Here is an 18089-nt window from a genome sequence, read left to right as displayed (position 1 = left end):
AAATACCATAACGGAGGTGTGGTTCAAAAAGGGGATGATAAACCATCCTAGCTTCTGCAGATCCGAGCACAAATGCAGTTACTCGTATGGCATAACATCCAGAGGAGAGCTTCGATTTCAAAGTATCTACATGATTGTTGAATTTTAAACTATTGTCAATGCACTTAGTGGCACTTAGTGTCGGTCCTCTTCACCAATATGTCTAAAAATGGCAATTCGTTATGGACTTTCTTCTCTATTGTGGAGGTGGTGGAAAGTTTTATGATGTGCTTCAAGAAGGTGTCTAGTTTTGTATTTCCATGGTCCTATACTATGAAGGTGTCATCAACGTATCTAAACCAGACGGTGGGCTTCTTCAATGGCCAGAGTTTCAAACCACTCCATATATATGTTGGCTATAACTAGTGAAATTTGCGATTCTATTGGTAGTCCCTCATTTTGCGTGGAAAATTCGTCCTACAGTTGGAAATAGCAGTTCCGTACACAGCATCCTAGTAGGTCCATGAACGTAAGTTTGTTATATCTTTCAGGTCCTTGTCTTCAGATAGCTTCAGATAGTCAGTATGATGGAAATTGGTCATTAATATTACGTACACTACTGAAAATGATATCTATTATTTTATTTTAAAATTGACATAACTTTTTTTGAGAAGCCGGTTGAATTAAATTAAACTCTAAATGGTAAGTGAAGTGTTTGTAATTAGTTCGAACAAATGTAGAGGCAAAAATTCCAAGATTTGTTGTTTCGTGTTCAATTGCGTCAATAGAGATCCCAAAAACATTTTTTTCCAACATACTTCATGTACAGATAACGATCAGCTACACTTATATGATAAATTTCGAAATGATTAAATTATTATTCAGTTTCTTTGGCTTCAACACCCAAAAACCTTTCCAATAATTGATATTTAGTATTTGTAAAAAAGTTGCATTATAAAGAGATTGTTGAAATAAGTTCATCACAATGAAGTATTTTGAAGTAATCATATGCATTTGTCAATAAGGTCAATGATGTCAAAGGTATCTATTTACATTTGAAATGAGTTTTGAAACAGCTTTAAACAATTTCTGTGTAATGCCAATAAGATCAAGAAGATATATTGGTTTGGATAGTATAAAACCACCGACGTTTCGAGGACATATTTTTCTCTTCTTCAGGGCTATAAAGAATAGGAACATATATTTGCAAAACTTCAGAAATATTCACAAATGAATATAAATCTCACGGAGCATTTCGAAATAATTCACCTTAAGCGTTACAACGGTACAAGCCTGATACTTTGTCAGTATATGAATATATTTATATCGTAATAGTACGTAATACATGCAGAGTTGAAATAAATACAAAAACAAACAAGACAATAAAATAAAGGTGTTGCTCGAAGAGAGATCATTCAATTAAATGACCACCAACAGATGATGAACATTTTTTCTTGAAAAACAGCTCCGGATTACCCATTTAGCAGAAGGCTCCACCTGTTCCCAAAAAAAACTACAAATAAAAAATATACAGGGTTTCACGTATAGTCAGTGGACATACTTGAAGACTGGCTAAAAATCAAATCATCTAAAAGAACAACTAGTTCAGGCCAGTCTCAACACCCTACACAGTACGTTAATGGACTGACACCTATCAGAAAATCGGATATAATCCAACGCCCTTCGTGGTATTAGCCAGGGGAGTAGTTGTTTTCTGATAGGTGTCAGTCCATTAACCTACTGTGTAGGGTGTTGAGACTGGCCTCAACGAATAGCTCTTTTAGATGATTTGATATACAGGGTGTTTACTAAACAAGCGGCAAAAAATTAAGGGACTATTCCTTGGACTTGGATTTTTGATAGAGCCCTTTGTTTCGAAGATACGGGGCGAAAAAAAATTTTGGTAAATTATCAACGTAGCCGAAACAAAAGTTTAGCGAAGTACCAAGTAATACAAAATCTAACCATTCCGTTGGTGCTCATCGACAACATTCCGATTACTGCAAACGGCTGCAGACATTCAATTTGAATAGTATGTCTCGTAAGTGATCATGGTGTTTTTGAAAGAGTTCTTTGTTTTAATTACAAGTAATTTTTGGTAATTGTTATTGTCGAAATTCTTCTTGGCTCCGTATCTTCTAGCTCCACTCCGATTCTAGCCTCGACCAGATATTTTTCTCGAGAGAATTTACCTGATTGAAGCTGGGATGATTCTGAAACCGTGTTAGGAAATTAATCAATTGAAAAGCTCAGGATATAGCATGCAAATAAATAAGTGTATGTTTTTTAAGTAGAATACTTGTATTTATAAAAAAATAATTTAATTTTAAAAAAATGCTCAAACAAATTTAATTTTTTACAATCAATTGATTAATTAATGAAGAAAAGAGAAATAAAACTTTCTACGTTTTATACCACTTTTATTTGTAACTAACGTTACTGCAGTTACTTATACAATAGAAAAGTTTGAAAATGTCCTTATAGGACGAATCTGCAGTAACGTTAGTTACCAATAAAAGTGGTAAAAAACATAGAAAGTTTAATTTGTCTTTTCTTCATTATGATTTCCTACCTCGTAGTAACGGCTACATCCATCAATTAATTGATTAATTAATCATCATCTTCATCTTCATCACGAACGAGTTTCTGTGATCAGCTGTGATGGCGTCATGACAACAGAGTGGGGATGGAGTGAGAGAATAATAGATAGAGAAAAAGTGAAAAAGGAATAGAAACGTGGAGAGGGAAATATAGGCATCACGCAGCTGCACGCATTAAACTTTCTCGACGAATTTTTGCTATTTCGGCTTGCGGAAATCGTCAGATTATATATTTTTCGATATCCTTGAAGTATTTCCTTCAAAATAAAAAAAAATTAGCTACGCTCGAGAATGTCGAGATGGCGTTTTTTTACAACTTTGCTGCCCTCCCTTTTCTTTACGTCACTCTCAAATTGTCAGATTACTGGAATACACACTTTTTAGCATGTAATTACCTCAATTCACCTTAATCTGACGCGCTCGATGATCAATTTTTTTTACTCATCTGATCCTTTATCCTTCACGAGCGGCCTTATATATGGGGCTCATATTTGGTGGAGGTACTCAACCGGGTACAAGATATCCCCCTGTATATTAATCTGCCGCGCTTCAGTAAATCCCGAAATCCCCGCTTGGGCTCCCCTATTATTACGGTGAATCGGCATTTAACAAAAACATGTGCGTAGAGTGCTATAGTGCATTTAAAAGCGTTCGAGATGTGGTGGAAAATTTGCCTAGCTCTGGTCGGCCATTAAGATCCTCAATTGGGCTCAACATTGCTAAAGTAAAAGAAATGGTGACTGAAATATCGTCGTTTGAGTCTGAGAGAGATAGCCACTGAAATTTCTACGTCTCACGAATCAGTTGGTAATATTTCAAACGATGTTCAGTAATAAAACGCATTGCCACTCAACTAGTGCCAAAAACCCTGAATGTTCTGCAAAAACTCAATGGCGTAAAGTTCGCCAAAAACATGTTAGAACGAGTCTATCCCGACCCCACATTCATAAAACGCATTGTAACTGATGATGAGACAGGGTTTATGAATTTGATATGCAAACCAATCAGCGAGTTTCGGAATGGTGCCTCCCAAATGAGCTAAAACCGAAAAAAACACCTCAAAATTGATTAAAAGTGAAAGTGACAATATCAATAATATCATGGTGTTGTGTACTCGTAATTCTTGACAGAAGGTGAGACAGTAAATAAAAAATATTACCCGAGCGTTATGCGACGTTTGAGAGCGAATTGGATGAAAAAGAGCAGATGTTCAGAAGAAAGCCCATGGATTTCGCATCACGATAACGTATCATCTCACAAGGCTATCACTGTGACCGAGAGTCTGGTCAAAACTCAACAAATTTCATGGAACAGCCACCGCACTCACCTGAAATGGCTCCGGCCGATTTTTTTTTTCCAAAACTCAAATTACTATTTCGAAGCACACGTTTTCTGTCGACAGATACGTACAAGAGAATCCAAAAAAAATGTTTTTAAACATGTTTTGACGAACGCTGCCGATATAATAAAAATAATAATTTTTATTCCTTCTAGATCATTCAATTATGGTGTAGGAAACGTCAAATACAAGTATATTTATGACAACAATATGCAGAATAAAATATAACGGAGTTACATCCAGTGAAAAACAATTAATTTATATATACATTCGAATACACATGTCATAGTCATCTTCATTTTCATGAATACACATAAATAATACACACATTATGTACGGTCACTTTTATAGAAGTCTTCCACTGAATAAATAGTCCGATCAATTGAAAACTCTGAGGTTCATTTTGAACTTTTTGATATCGGAGAAATTTTTTTGGCTCCAGCCAAAAAGGGAGACTTTTCATAGGTTGAAGTCCTATGTTGTTTAATTTTAATTTAATATCCTGATCCTGTGGGATATCGATGGATTTGTATTCATTCATATTTTTCCACATATACACCAAACAATCATAGATATAAATTGCTGGGAAAGTCAAAATTTCATTTGGTTTGAATGAGGGCCTACATGTTTCGGTTCTATCTGGATTAAAAATTAGGTGAAGAATTCTTTTCTGAGCTATACAAACACAATCCGCACGAATTAAGGTTATAAATAAGTAGGCCTGTTTAAATATGTCTCTTTAAATCAGTTTTTCCGTTAATCAGCTGTCGCCCCCATACGAACGACAACTCTCAGAAGTTGAGAAACTTGTGCGAGCTAAGGACTAACGAGGTCTTACCTTTTAACGTGTGATTCCTAACATGGTTGCAGAATCATCCCAGCTCCAACCAGATAAATTCTCTCGATAAAAATATCTGGTCAAGGCAGGAATCGAACCCACAGTCTTCCGATCGTGAGTCGGGCGCGCTACCACCGCGGCCAATTCCACAACATACTCGGAACAATTCCCTGCTTGTCCAAGTATTGAAATTTTCTTTTGAAATTCACTGTAGGATGCTGTACATATTTTTTTTCAATATCGTACCATCAATGCAGTTCTCTAAAAAAAATAGCAAATTATTGGTTTCAAGGTTCCAATTTTCAAAAAGATATCCATATAAGCTAATGTGATGAAGACAATTTTTTGTGGTTTCATCACCTAAACAAGTTTTGGATGATATTTCAATAACAAGGATCAAAAAGTAAAGTACCGTGATCATTTCTATAAACTTGTTTAGACTATGAATAAAAAGGAACAGTTATGATGGGTATAGCGTGAAATAAAATACCAATTAGCCAAGCGACTAACACTGTTACAGATCAAGCTTATCATCAAGTGTACTTGGAATAGATACTTCCCATAAAGTATTCAACCTCGTAAGATGTACAAAAAAGTTGTCCAATTGTATGAGTTTCTTATCCAATTGACGTGAAAGATGGTTCAGGTAATAAACCTATGGTGCATTTTGCTTAGATGTGCTGGCTGCTAGTACTGTCACCAAAAAACACAAGTCTCTGGGTGTGAAGATCACAAATTGCAGATAATGATCTTGTTCAACAAGAAAATGATTAAAAAACTTGTTGAGAGCACCATTGTTGATCAGATCGATTGTTTTTTCAGCTGTACGATTTTGTAATTAAGTTAATTGTGGTTGACAATTTTTCTTGGTGAATGTTAGGCACAGTTCGGAAGTATCATTATCTGGCAAGTTTTTAACAGATTATCATCTGTGAAATAATGTCTTTTAGATGACAAAAGTCCAAACCTATGAGATTTTGAAGTTGTTACAGTAGAACACAAACAAGTATGAATTTGTTTTTCAGGTATATCACATGTGCGATGGCCTCGGCAGACAGTTCAGTTACAAATGCCCCAACGCGACACTTTTTCAGCAACGAATGCTCATCTGCGACCACTGGTACATGGTGAACTGCAGCAAGTCAGTACAAGATTACGGAGCTAATCTCCTCATTGGCCAAAACAAACCTTTCGTTGAAGATTCGGATTCACACCCCTATGCCAGAACCCCCAGACCAGATCTGCTTTCAGCACCTTTGGATGCTTCGGAACACGACATCATCTATAGGTGAAATAATAAAAATAATTGTTACGGAACAAAATTTCAATAAACCTTTTTATTGATAGATAATTCTCAATATAATGACATTTCTTTTCTTCGCAGGTCGGGAGAGAATTCTAATCTTTCCCCGAAAAATCTAGTTGGATCAGAATCTATCGACGAAGACTCCACGGAATCGACCTATTTCCCTCCAAATAATTGGTCTACACAGGTTCCAAAGCAAACCAAAACCTCTTCACCAGTTAGACCTAATCCCTACAAGGAATACACTCAGACGAGTAATGTCTACAGAACGAATTATAACTCGGGAAGAAGTAGGAATAACGATAGTTTTACAGGACCCAAAGCCAAAGCGATTCAGGTGGATTCGGCTAATCGAAATAGTGAGTGAATTACATTTTGTTTCCACGTCTTCAGTAGTCCAATCTGATTGTAGCCTCTCCCTACGATTATGGGAAATGTATTTGTTAGAATTGAACTTTAAGAAGGTCTAAGTCAATCGAACACTTTCCAGACTGTAAGTTGCTTCTGGTGTTCAGGTCTCCAATAAGACGAATGACACTTTTCTGGACAAAATCAGCTTCAAGTAGCTATAAGTTAGTAATGGGCAACATTCCAAAGAAGGTTCAATTTAAGTTTTATGGAGTATTACAAGTTATTATGAATGAATGCTTTATTTATCATCGGATAATCAGATTACAATGTATAAAGAAAACATAAAAAATAAAAGAATAGTATGGAACATACTAAAATTTTTACACAGATCTATATATACATATACATTAACATATACAGAGTTGTCCAACGACAACAGTTGTGCTGTAAGGTTGAATTCCTGAACCTTACAGCAGCAAATTTTTCGAAAACTTCAATGAAGATGACCTGTTTTGATACTTGAATGTCCGAAAAGTGGTTTTTATTGTCCAGAAAAACATCATCTCTGGAGGATCTCCAATACTTATGAACTGCTTAGCCATTTGAAAAATGTTGTTGATCTATTCTAAATAGATGAAGATGATTTGAAATTTTTTTCAAACTCACTGGGACCTATTATTCAATAGTTTTCTAGCAAGGCAGTTTATTAATTTCCTTTTATTTATTTCTGTTTCAAAATCTAATTCTGAAAACCTTTCAAGATATTTTTTACCCGGTGATTGGTAAACATTGATGTTATATAAAAATAGAAAGCTCTTCAACAAGTTATGAATTTCCTCTAAATCCACACTGTTTATAAATAATATCTGCAGCCGAATTAGATCTCAGTGTATGTTACTAAACTATGCCTAACACTTCTCTCACCAATAGGTAAATTCTACTTTATTACTGACATCCCAAGCTGAACTTTTCTCAAAATCATCATTGAAATATAAACTTCTTGTTGTACATGTCGATACATTGTATTTAATATACTGAAGAATGTTTTTTAACTCTAACTCAAAATTTTTGTTCTACAGGTAACACTTTTTCATCCACCAAAGAAAGATCCCGTCCACAAGGAACTTCCTCCACTGTGTACAAATCTAACTTCAAAGCAACCACTCCAGTATATCCCTCATCGGTAGAAGAAAAAGCTTCACTCAAAAACATCGACCTCTTACCTCCTTTGCCTTACGCCAATTCGAGAAACGATATTTCGAAAAATCAAGCACTGAATTTGGATTTGTTACCTCCGAATCAATTTGAAAATGAAAAAGATGACTCAGGCCAGTTGGATATTCTGCTGCAAGGAGGAGAACATTTCAGCTTCCCATCAAACTTTAGAGCAACAACTCCTGTTTATCCTTCTCGAGAAGAACTCATCAGAGATTTCGCCACTAAGAAATCTGGAGTGAACTTCCAGTCCAATTTCAAAGCGACGACTCCGGTATATCCAAACACAGTTGATCCTACCAGTCCAGATCCAAGCAAGGTTGGAGTTTTACCTCCGAAGGGAAGTTCTGCAAGCTTTGAATCACACTTTGAGGCTACAACGCCTCAATATCCTACTTCTGTGGATCCCACTAGCCCAGATCCGAATCAAGCTGGACTTTTACCTCCAAGGAGCACAGATATCCGCAGCAGCTTCGAATCTCGCTACAAAGCTACCACTCCACAGTATCCTACTTCTGTAGACCCTACGAGTCCAAATCCCAGTGACGTGGGATTGCTGCCCCCGAGAAAAAACAACTTCATCAATTACCATTCAAACTTCAAGGCCACCACCCCACAATACCCCAACTACGTGGAACCAACCAGCCAAAATCCCAATGACGTGGGGTTGCTACCCCCGAAAGAATCGAATTTTGTGAACTTTGAATCTAACTTCAAGGCCACTACTCCTCAGTATCCCGACCACGTGGACCCCACCAGTCCAGATCCTAACCAAGTTGGAGTTTTGCCCCCAAAGCATGCGGTACCTGATTTTGAGTCCTACCAGAAATCTGAAGAAGAAAAAGGATCATTTTCGTCGTTTCCATCCAAGTTCTACCAACCTCCAAAATTCGACCAAGACGCAATTTTGGACGAATCCGAACTTCAGGAACAGCCAGGAATTCGTATGTTGAATTTCATGAAGTCTTTCAATCAGTCACAGTGGCAAGATTTGAGGAAAGTATTCCATATTCCGGAATATGATTTTCCTCTAGACGACGCTACTAGACCGAGTTACGACAGTGTGGTGAATTCGTTTGAACCACGACCTGTGAAGAAACGGTGATGTGTTTATAAGTGACTCCATAGACGATTGTTCAAACTTCTGAGGTGATTTTCAACATCGTAATTTCTTCGACTTTACAAAGTAGATATGATTTTTAGGTTACCAAATGACTGTCTACTTTTTTCAAGTCACAAAATACCAATCTTTTTTTTTGTTTTTAAATGAAGTAAAACATCTGCACATAGGTATTATCCTGACTACTTTCCGTTGGAAATATCTATTTAGTATTTTACTAATAGTTTTATTATTTGGGATGTTGTTTTTAGTAAACGATTCGTAAGGCAGAAATATTATAATTATGCTACCACAAGAACAAATTCTAGAAAGTTTTTAGAAAATAATTATACTATGCGTTATCACACATGGAAGTTCTATCTAACAGTAGATTATACAAGATACCTACAGAACTGTCTTTTGAACATCGATTAAGAATATAATTAACAATTCAAGAACTTTTTTGGTTTCTCCGAGGTCATTAAAAATTGAATTCTAAGATCATAAGTTCACGAATGTTTCTCTATCGAGTCCAACCAAAAAATCTTTAATGTAAACAAATCCTGTTTTGAATAATCAATAAACACGACAATAGTTTTGCAAACAATAAAGTGTCTGAGTCAGTTGTTAAAGGAGTTATGATTTGCTCTAATTTTAGACAAATGACAGCAGTTCTAAGCCACTTATCTATAAATTAGAGCAAATCATAACTCTTTTGACAACTGACTCAGACACTTTATTGTTTTAAGTGTTCATTCGGCGATTTCTAACCAAACGAAGAAAGCTACTGTTTTTGACTGCCACATGTTTGTTATTACTATAGTATAGGTCCAAAATACTAGGTACTGAATTATTAGAAATGACTGACATTTTTAGCGTAATCTGTCGATTGCAGTGGCGTACGGAAATTTTACTGAACAGATAAAGAAAAATGATGATTAAATATATAGAATCACAACCTTGACAACACTATATTCATTTGGTTCAGTTCTGGTACTCCGAAATTGCTTCTTAACAAAATACACCTATTTTTGAAAACGTAATAGATGTTTGAATGAATAGATATTTCCTGAGGAACCTTATAAAAAGTGCTCGTTCTTGTTATTTAGCTAAAAAATACGTACCAATAACTAGTCAAAAAATGCTAAGTAGCACGAACTCAATGGACTTGTTGTATCTGTACATATATTTATTCTTGGTACAGAATATGCTGCACGTTAGACACCTAAATATATGAGAATCTATGAAATTCTAATGGTTAATTTATTTTGATTCAACCCTACCTTTGATGTGTAGCATATCTATTAGTTAAATATATATATTTTCAGTGTTGTATATGGAAGAAAAAACTGAATAAAAATGTATTCTTTATTTTTCATTCATTTCCTTTTCCCTTTTGCGATACAAGTTTTTCTGGTTGGTTGAATAGAGGTAATATATAAGTCTCGTCTGCTGCTGCGGCATACATCATCAGCGTTGACTGCGAGGAAAAAAGTGATTTATAGAAGCCTTAGCTACAGTGTCTGACGAGCTCAGTGTTCACGGGTATATATAATTTTAGGTGGTGGGGATGGTTGTAGGGGTGTGGTTTCTATGCGAATGCTGATTAGTTCACCGTTTCGCTAGGTTGTTCTGATTGGTCCGCATTGTTGACAGGTATGATGCTAGAGCAGTGTTTCTCAAACTTTTCGAATTCAAGATTATCGCGGCGCCCCGTACGTAAAGACTACACTACATATTTAATTAATAAAAGTAGGTAGGTGGCTGTCTGAACGGATTGTATTTTGCAATTACCGATATTATCATATTATCAGAGGATTTTTATTAATAGGTACCGACGTATTACCTTTACTCTCAGTTATCTATGTTGTGAAACGTTGTATCTTGAGACTCACCCGTGGCCCACGGCGCCCCAGTAAAGGTTCCACGGCACCCCAGGGCGCCGCGGCGCACACTTTGAGAAACACTGTGCCAGAGGGATGTCAATCGGAGTTTATATACTAGCCCATTTCTGGCCTTGTCGAGTACTGCATTCCACGTTCTCTTGACCCATATAACTTCTCTGTTGAAATTATTAGAATGCTTATAGATCCCTCCCTATAAAATCGGGCGTCTTTTATTATGCGTTGGTCTGTTTCTGTTGGATCATGTTCTATAATGGTGGCATTTCTCTGGTTGCATAATGCGGAAGTTGGGCGTTTTTTCTTGTTTCCTGATTATGATGTTGCGTTTGGTAGTCCAATATATGATCTGAGCCACAGGAACAAGGAATACTCTGGACACCGTTGGATGTCAAAGGGTCTCTTTGGCCAATCTGATAGTGTTGCGTGAATGATTAGTTGGCTTATAAATGATCTTAATGTTGTGGAGCAAACAGTTTTCCAATGCAGTCCGCGACTTCACTGGCGACTGAATCGTTGTCAAAGTAGGTAAATCTTCTTCTAGGATGTAGACATCGACTAGGTTATGTCGGTGGATGTAGAGCACGTTTGTTTACTTGCGCTGTAAATCCATTGGCCTGTACTGCTTGATCTAGATGACACAGTTCTTCTTCACGAAGATATGGCTCACAAACAGTGGTGGCACCATCAACATTTGAGTTCTTATTGAGATACCGATCAGTAAGAGCGGGTTTGCGATTAACTGTGTGACCTGGTTTTTCTTCAGTTTTTTAATTGACCATACATCTAAAGATGGAATATTATATGTATTTCAGGAATAGAAAACCACCGTAAAATCACAAAATGATGTTAATTGAATTTACGTCCTGGAAAACTAGTAATTTTAATTTGTATCAATAAAATTTTGAAAAATCCACAATTCAAATAATTACGTACATTAGAACTTTGAAAACTATGTTATGTTAAGGACAGAACATCTCTATATTTTCATCATCCAACAATCAGTATTTCCTGTTTGAAATTTCAAAACCTAGATATCTCCAATTGTACCTAATTAAATTAACTAAAAGAACAATTTGCCACGCCACTGTTGACTTACCTACACTGTAGCATTGTCTAAAGACAATGCCAAGGCCCTTCGTGGTATCAACCAGGGGAATAGTTGTTTCCTGATAGGTGTCACTTAATTAACCTATAGTGTAGGTAAGTCGAGACTAGCCTGAACAAATTGTTCTTTTATATAGTTGATTTGATTTGCAGCCAATCTTCAAGAATGTCCATTGAATATATGAAGAGATCTCGAAATGTCCTACTGAATAAAAAAAACACATCCTATCTTCGTATCTACATATAATAATTAGAACGTCATGCACAATAAAACATTGGTTAATGTCATGAAGAATCATAGACAAAAACATTCACTTATTCCTTGTTACATCTATTGTTATATTTTTTTCACAAAAATGAAAAAGTCAACTCCGCATAGTGATTGGTAAATTTTAAAAAAAGGTACCTATTAGGGAGCCAGTATAATGGTTATGTATCAGAAAATGTGTCCCTGCACAGTGTTCAATAATTTCGAAAACTAACAATGAAATGAAGGTATTTGGGAACCCTGGTATTCAAACCAATTCGATTTTGTTTTTAAAATCTCATGATACGAGATATGACATTGGGCCAACTTCGTAAACATGTTAATAGATGGAGCAAGAAACTCGTTAGGAAATGTTAACATTTGTGCGCCTCTGTTAATGGAACGCTGAAGCACAGCTTACTTACTATAAGTAAGCTGTGGCAGAAGTACATTGAATCTATTTTATAACCAAGCGTGATATAGATCGCGTGTTTTTATCAAAATATTAAATAAAATGGAAATATAATAATCAGAATCAGTGAATAAATCAAAATATTTGTGTTTATACTTCAACTCCGATTAGTTTACTCCAAATATATGAAATAATGAATAATGTATATATTCCCAATGTTTTGTCTAGTTCCTCAAAACTGACTTTTTTTAAAGCTCATTTCAGTGATAGATTGTAAAAATGAAATTGACCAGCTATACAATATTGCATATACCATTTTTCCACTTAATTGGTTGGAGACACCAGAGTTATCCTCAATTCATGATGAGCGGATTTCAATGAGACCCTTTGTACTCCAATCCTTAATTTTACACAATTATCACAATATTTAACTCTGAAAAACCCTTCGTCTTCCATTTTCAATCCTAAATTTTCTCAAATACTTTCTTTAACAGAAATCTTCGGAGAATTTTTGTTAAATTAATACACTTAATATTTAACGGAATATCAGTACAGTCACTTTGAGTATTCTTCATTTTCCTTAAGAGGTGTGAATGAAAAAGAGACTGAATGAAAAAATCCAATGAAATATGTCTGGGGCAATAATTCAAATAAAAGAAAATGTAGCAAGTAATTTCCCGTGTCAATGGAAAAAATCAAAATACTAAATTTTGATATTACAGTTTATAAAATGAATATCTAATCCAGTTCAATAACACTGTTTTTAGTAAACCACTGCTTCTTATTCTCATAATAATTGATGACAATTTCAGGGCACCGAACGTTCATCTGATTTGCGGGAACCAAGTCGGCTTCCTTGCAATTCTTCCACATCATTAGGAACATAAGCTCACCACTGGCATCTGTAGCCCCTACAATTTTGTCTGGTTCAAGTCCCCTATCAAAACCTCTTGCTCGATTGTCTTCGGTTATATTTTTCCGTTTTGATTTGTCAGCCTCTTCTGCTTTTGCAGCAGAGGCAATTTCGAATTGCGATTCGTAAGCTGCAATCAAATCGGGACAGTCCAAATTCTCCTCTGGCTCCCATGTGTTGTCTTCTCTGTAAATACAAATGATTCATGGTTGCCATGACTACATTCGGAGTGCAACTGTTGATTTTAAAAAATATTCGCTTACTCGTTATATCCTTTCCATTTCAACAGGTATTCAACTTTACCATCTCGTGTCCTTTTGTCTAATATCTTTTCAACAGAAAATTCCTCAGGCGCCCCACTCGATGGACCAGAAGTTGTTGGGAGAGGGTTTGAAATATCTTGAGATTCATCCTTTGCACGAGCTAAAATTAAAGACAAAAATGAAAATCATTCTGATATATTATTATATACCCATAATTACTTTTAACCATCACTGTATAATTTCAGTCTTATAATTGAAGTTGATACTTAAGTAAACCGAAATGTTTGTGAACTAATAATAAAGTAGAACTTCACTGTTATGTATTTTTTGCATACAAATATTTTTAAAAGCTGTAAATTTGTCAGAAAATGAAGTCGAATTGTTTACAAACAGTAAACAGACTAAAGAAGGTTAGGAAAAGGACCACTCATTTTACAGATATCGTCCAAGGAGATGTCCACATGGTAAAATACCTTAAATACAGATGGCGCTATCGAGTTATAGAACTAGGAGGTTAGTCTAATACAAAGCTAGAATCTTTGTATACCATACAAAGCTAGAATCAATGTAACACCATAGTTCTGTGGTAACACCAATTTAAAATTATTTTCTTGTTTGATCTTAGTTTCTGTGCAAAGCGAAGAATAGTTCGAGTAGATTGTAGATTCGATGCTCGATTTCTTCTTAAAACGATATCGTAATATCTTATGAATAGAGAGTTTTCCCCGAATTATGGTTGTCATGCTTTAGCTCTGTGGATAATATTTTTAAAATTGAATAGTCATTATGGAAATTTAGATTCTTCATAATAGTATAAATGAATATTACTGTAAATGAACAAAAAAACTGAATTATGAATAAGTAACTATGACTTCATGTGGCTATAATTAGTTTTCCCTGAGTTTAAAGTTCATATTGTGAAACATAGGTGTCACTAACTCTGACCGATCGTAATCAATGTAGACTACAGAAACCTGTTTTTGAGATTTCCCCATAAACTGATAGATGGCGATATAGTTTCAAGAAAATTATCCAGTTTTGGATGTTAGTGTTGAGTATGAGGTTATGTTAAGCTCTCATTCTTGGACGAAGACGATTGTTTTTCCAAGAAATCGAACTAAAAGTACTATATCACTCGCAGCATTTGAGTTTTTACTTACTAAAAGCTTTTCATTATTCTAAATAATACAACTTAAACTTTATTGAAAACTAAATTCATTTATTAATAAATAAAATTGAAAACAGGTATACATGGTAAAGTTGCAAGTTAACAGAACACATAATAAAAACGAGTTTATTTTTAGGTATCTTCTATTCAATCCTTAAAATACATTCCTAAGCATGCAACATCCATCAGAGTGTACCCATTACTGTTACTTAGACGCAGATCTTCATAGGGAACACAATTAAAATTTGTTTAAAAAAAAAATAGAACCTAGAATGAAATTATTAATTCAATCATCTCAAAACAAAAGTCTTTCGATGTTATACTGAGAAATAAACATTACAGCTAGTATACACAAGCTCAAGATGATTGCTCTTGACTGTTGCTCTCCTGGGATTTCATTACATCTGGTAAATCTGGAGGAGCAGAGTAAGGAACTAGATCCAGTTGCTCAAATATTCCGCTGTCATCTCTGAAAAGTAACTCTGATATTAATGGAGTTTTTTTTTACATTAGGTAAGAAAAAATCTTACTGGATATGTATTCGAAATCTTATGTAAATTTAGTTAATAAATGCAGAGTAAATCTTTCCTGATATTTATGAAAAATAAATTCAACAAGAAGTTTGATAATCTTTATTATCATAATTCCCAATAAATGACAAGTGTATAGCAGAAAACATATCTCATTATGAAAATGAAACATTATAATGATAAATTATTTTTAAAAAAGTCTCCCGCCACATCTGAGGATCTGAATAGAGCAAATTCAAATACTACTGAAAGGATTTTCATGAGGATTTCATCAATGATGAAATGATTCAAGAAAAAGATTTATGAAAATAATTTATAATTGTTTCATGTAAATTGGTTAAACACTTGACTAAGGTAGAGTGCAATTAATATAAGAAATTTAATCAGGTTGTCTGGCTTAGGATAGTAAATATTTTTTGAGGTTAAGTTTGAATGTATCAACTTTTCTGAGGTTTGTTCAAAAAGCGAATTTACATTTTTCTCAAAAATATTCATTTTTTCATCCATTTCTATTTTGTCCCCTTCCAAGTAGTCTTCCACAGATATAATACACTTGTGCAGGCGTTTTTTCCAATTCTCTGATATACACTTTTTGTTATTACCCTGAGCTCTCTCATAGCAAAACGCCGTCCTTCCACGAGTCTCTTCAATCTTGGGAACAGAAAAAAGTTGCAGAGGGCCTAATTTGGTTGAAACGGTGACATTATAAGGGTGTTGTTTTTTGTCAAAAAATTACGAACAAGCAATAACAAGTGAGTAGGTGCAAAAGTCATCAATTGTTTTTCCACAATACCAGACGTTTTTCTTCGTATTGCTTCTCGCAAGCGGCACATAACTTCAAAATAATATACTTTATTGACCATACAAATGTAGCAAAAACTCCTGATGCACTATGCCAGGGTAATGATGAAAACAGTTAGTTTAACCTTGTCACTTGATCTACCTTGGGAGTGCTTCTTTGGTCTTGGCCTTCCTGGGCTCTTCCATTGAGATGATTGGACTTTCGTTTCGATGTCATAATTACAATTACAATTACAAGGAAATCTGGACGCCATTAAAAGACTCCTGGGCGATGCTCATGAGACAGTTTTTATATACCGTATAGAAACTTCATCAATTCCAAACGTTATTTATTCTTGACAGAAATGTCAATTACCATGAAATGCATCTGTGAATATAGATGAATATAATAAGATTGGAGATCCTCAACAGAAAACTGCTCAAATCACACCTATTATTCTAAAAATTGAAATAAACTAGTAGTTGCAAAATGACTAAGTTTACCTTTGTAGGATAGTAATTGATTTAGTCCACCAGGAACATTGTAGAAATCATATGAAACCGTTCATGCAAGTAATTATTTTTATGACTAGTAAAAAAACTGAGCTTCCCCAGTAATTATATCGTATTGATAAAACACCTTTCATTAGTAAAATTGGACATACGTAAAAGAAAACTGACCTGATTGCCAAGCCGACAGTGGCAGGACTTTGGGCTTTTGCTGTGGTTGCTGTCAGTCCATAATCCTGAAGCATGTAGGAATCTTCCATAACCGTGTTGTCTTTGTTGAAGAGTTGTTGATTCTGTGGTGGAATCTTGAGTATACCTGTAAATATTTGGACTAGAATCTATTTTGTTGATAGGACTAAATATTTACCTTCGATAATTTTTTTGAGTTCAGAGACGGTAGTGGTGTCTTTTGCATCGGTAAATATTGTCAATTTTTTTCTTCGAATCATCAAAAACACGTCCTGAAAAGGGCATTATTTGAAAATGCAGTAGATTGGCTTCTTTAAGGTTAGGGAGTGTTCCAGAAATTATGGGAGGTGTCATAATCGTAAATTTTATAAACTAACTTACCATAGTGATGGTTTCTTTTCTGAATTTATATGTTTAGAAAATGGATTTTGTATAATACAAACATTAATTATAATAATTCAGCAACACTTTATAAGTCAACAGCGTACAAGTGCAAATATATATATACAAAATGATGATTTCTCTTTCTCAATACAACCTGCAATTGATGCCAACCTTACAAGTACCAACTACAACTTGACGAAACTTTAAGTTACTATTACTTCATATTTTGCTTTAAGAAAGCATTCATACACCACACTATTATTTAAAAGGGTGGTGTATGAGCGCTCCCTTTTATTTACATTGAAATGATAGTAAAACATGAAGTTATAGTTTGTTTCTGTCAAAAATTTCCTTGTGTTTGTAAATCTTTTGCTAAAAAAATCCTCACTTGTTTACTTTGTAGTAAATGTTCAAGAGGTAGCAAAGACGTATGTGAATTTCTGGAACTTCATCTACCGTTTCCTAATATGACTAATAACGAGTCCGTACAAAGCTTATGGTTAAATCATCTGAAAATGGAATTTTAAACAGATGATGATCGATTGTATTGCCAAACATACGCCAAACTAACTGACTGTTATGAGGAAACAAGTATAACTGGGGCACAAGTCAATCTAATAATAAATAATGATCTTCAAACAAGAGTCAACCTCTGACGAAAGCACCAAACTCTTTCGAAGGTTCGAAATAGATGAACACTTCAATTGAGTAGACCACTATTATAATATTCATGCAGACATTGTTCACTGTGGTTCTGGCGTTGAATTTGGTCATCATTACGCCTTGGTCAAAGACGAAAGGGACTGGTTTAAGTTTGACGATAGTCATGGCACGAAGTGTTCTGGCGATGTATTGAATTTATTGGAGGCTCTGGAGACACCCTACATTTTGTTTTATGAGAGAGAGGACATTGGCAGATCAAGATCTTCAGATGATGTGGTGCTGCAGGTTTTTCCGG

General features: G+C 35.0%; 3 protein-coding genes across 4 annotated transcripts in view; 1 reads left to right on the top strand and 2 right to left on the bottom strand.

The window, feature by feature from the left end:
* js (jiangshi) overlaps positions 1 to 10098 on the top strand; it is a 65034-nt gene extending 54936 nt beyond the window's left edge. For both annotated transcript variants that reach the window (XM_074176107.1, XM_074176108.1), the window contains exons 3-5: positions 5782 to 6044; positions 6141 to 6421; positions 7493 to 10098. In XM_074176107.1, the coding sequence (XP_074032208.1) occupies positions 5782 to 6044; positions 6141 to 6421; positions 7493 to 8733 (1785 nt within the window). In that variant the 3' untranslated portion in view covers positions 8734 to 10098. The remainder of the gene's footprint in view (positions 1 to 5781; positions 6045 to 6140; positions 6422 to 7492) is intronic.
* A 3004-nt stretch (positions 10099 to 13102) lies between these two features.
* LOC111504265 (chromobox protein homolog 1) lies at positions 13103 to 13996 on the bottom strand. Its single transcript, XM_023158775.2, has 3 exons — positions 13790 to 13996; positions 13571 to 13730; positions 13103 to 13493 (listed from the first exon to the last, which is right to left on the bottom strand). The coding sequence occupies exons 1-3, from the start codon at positions 13797 to 13799 to the stop codon at positions 13133 to 13135; spliced, it is 531 nt and encodes a 176-aa protein (XP_023014543.2). The 5' UTR covers positions 13800 to 13996; the 3' UTR covers positions 13103 to 13132.
* A 772-nt stretch (positions 13997 to 14768) lies between these two features.
* Positions 14769 to 17288, bottom strand: EloB (transcription elongation factor elongin B). Its single transcript, XM_023158777.2, has 4 exons — positions 17129 to 17288; positions 16926 to 17019; positions 16730 to 16874; positions 14769 to 15207 (listed from the first exon to the last, which is right to left on the bottom strand). The coding sequence occupies exons 1-4, from the start codon at positions 17129 to 17131 to the stop codon at positions 15096 to 15098; spliced, it is 354 nt and encodes a 117-aa protein (XP_023014545.1). The 5' UTR covers positions 17132 to 17288; the 3' UTR covers positions 14769 to 15095.
* Positions 17289 to 18089: the final 801 nt, after the last annotated feature.

This window comes from Leptinotarsa decemlineata, unplaced genomic scaffold (genome assembly GCF_025532065.1).
Source record: "Leptinotarsa decemlineata unplaced genomic scaffold, Ldec_3_MD MMD2_tig00001621_RagTag_RagTag, whole genome shotgun sequence".
Lineage (NCBI taxonomy): Eukaryota > Metazoa > Arthropoda > Insecta > Coleoptera > Chrysomelidae > Leptinotarsa > Leptinotarsa decemlineata.
Note: the sequence above shows the minus strand (reverse complement) of the source record. Positions and strands in the feature narration are given on the sequence as shown.

Excerpts from the sequence above, each read along its gene's own strand:
- LOC111504265 (XM_023158775.2), bottom strand. Across the intron at positions 13,494-13,570 it reads AAATGGAAAGGATATAACGA|AGAAGACAACACATGGGAGC; the intron begins GTAAGCGAATAT and ends TTGTATTTACAG.
- EloB (XM_023158777.2), bottom strand. Across the intron at positions 16,875-16,925 it reads ACTCAAAAAAATTATCGAAG|GTATACTCAAGATTCCACCA; the intron begins GTAAATATTTAG and ends AAATATTTACAG. Across the intron at positions 15,208-16,729 it reads ACTGTCGGCTTGGCAATCAG|AGATGACAGCGGAATATTTG; the intron begins GTCAGTTTTCTT and ends GTTACTTTTCAG.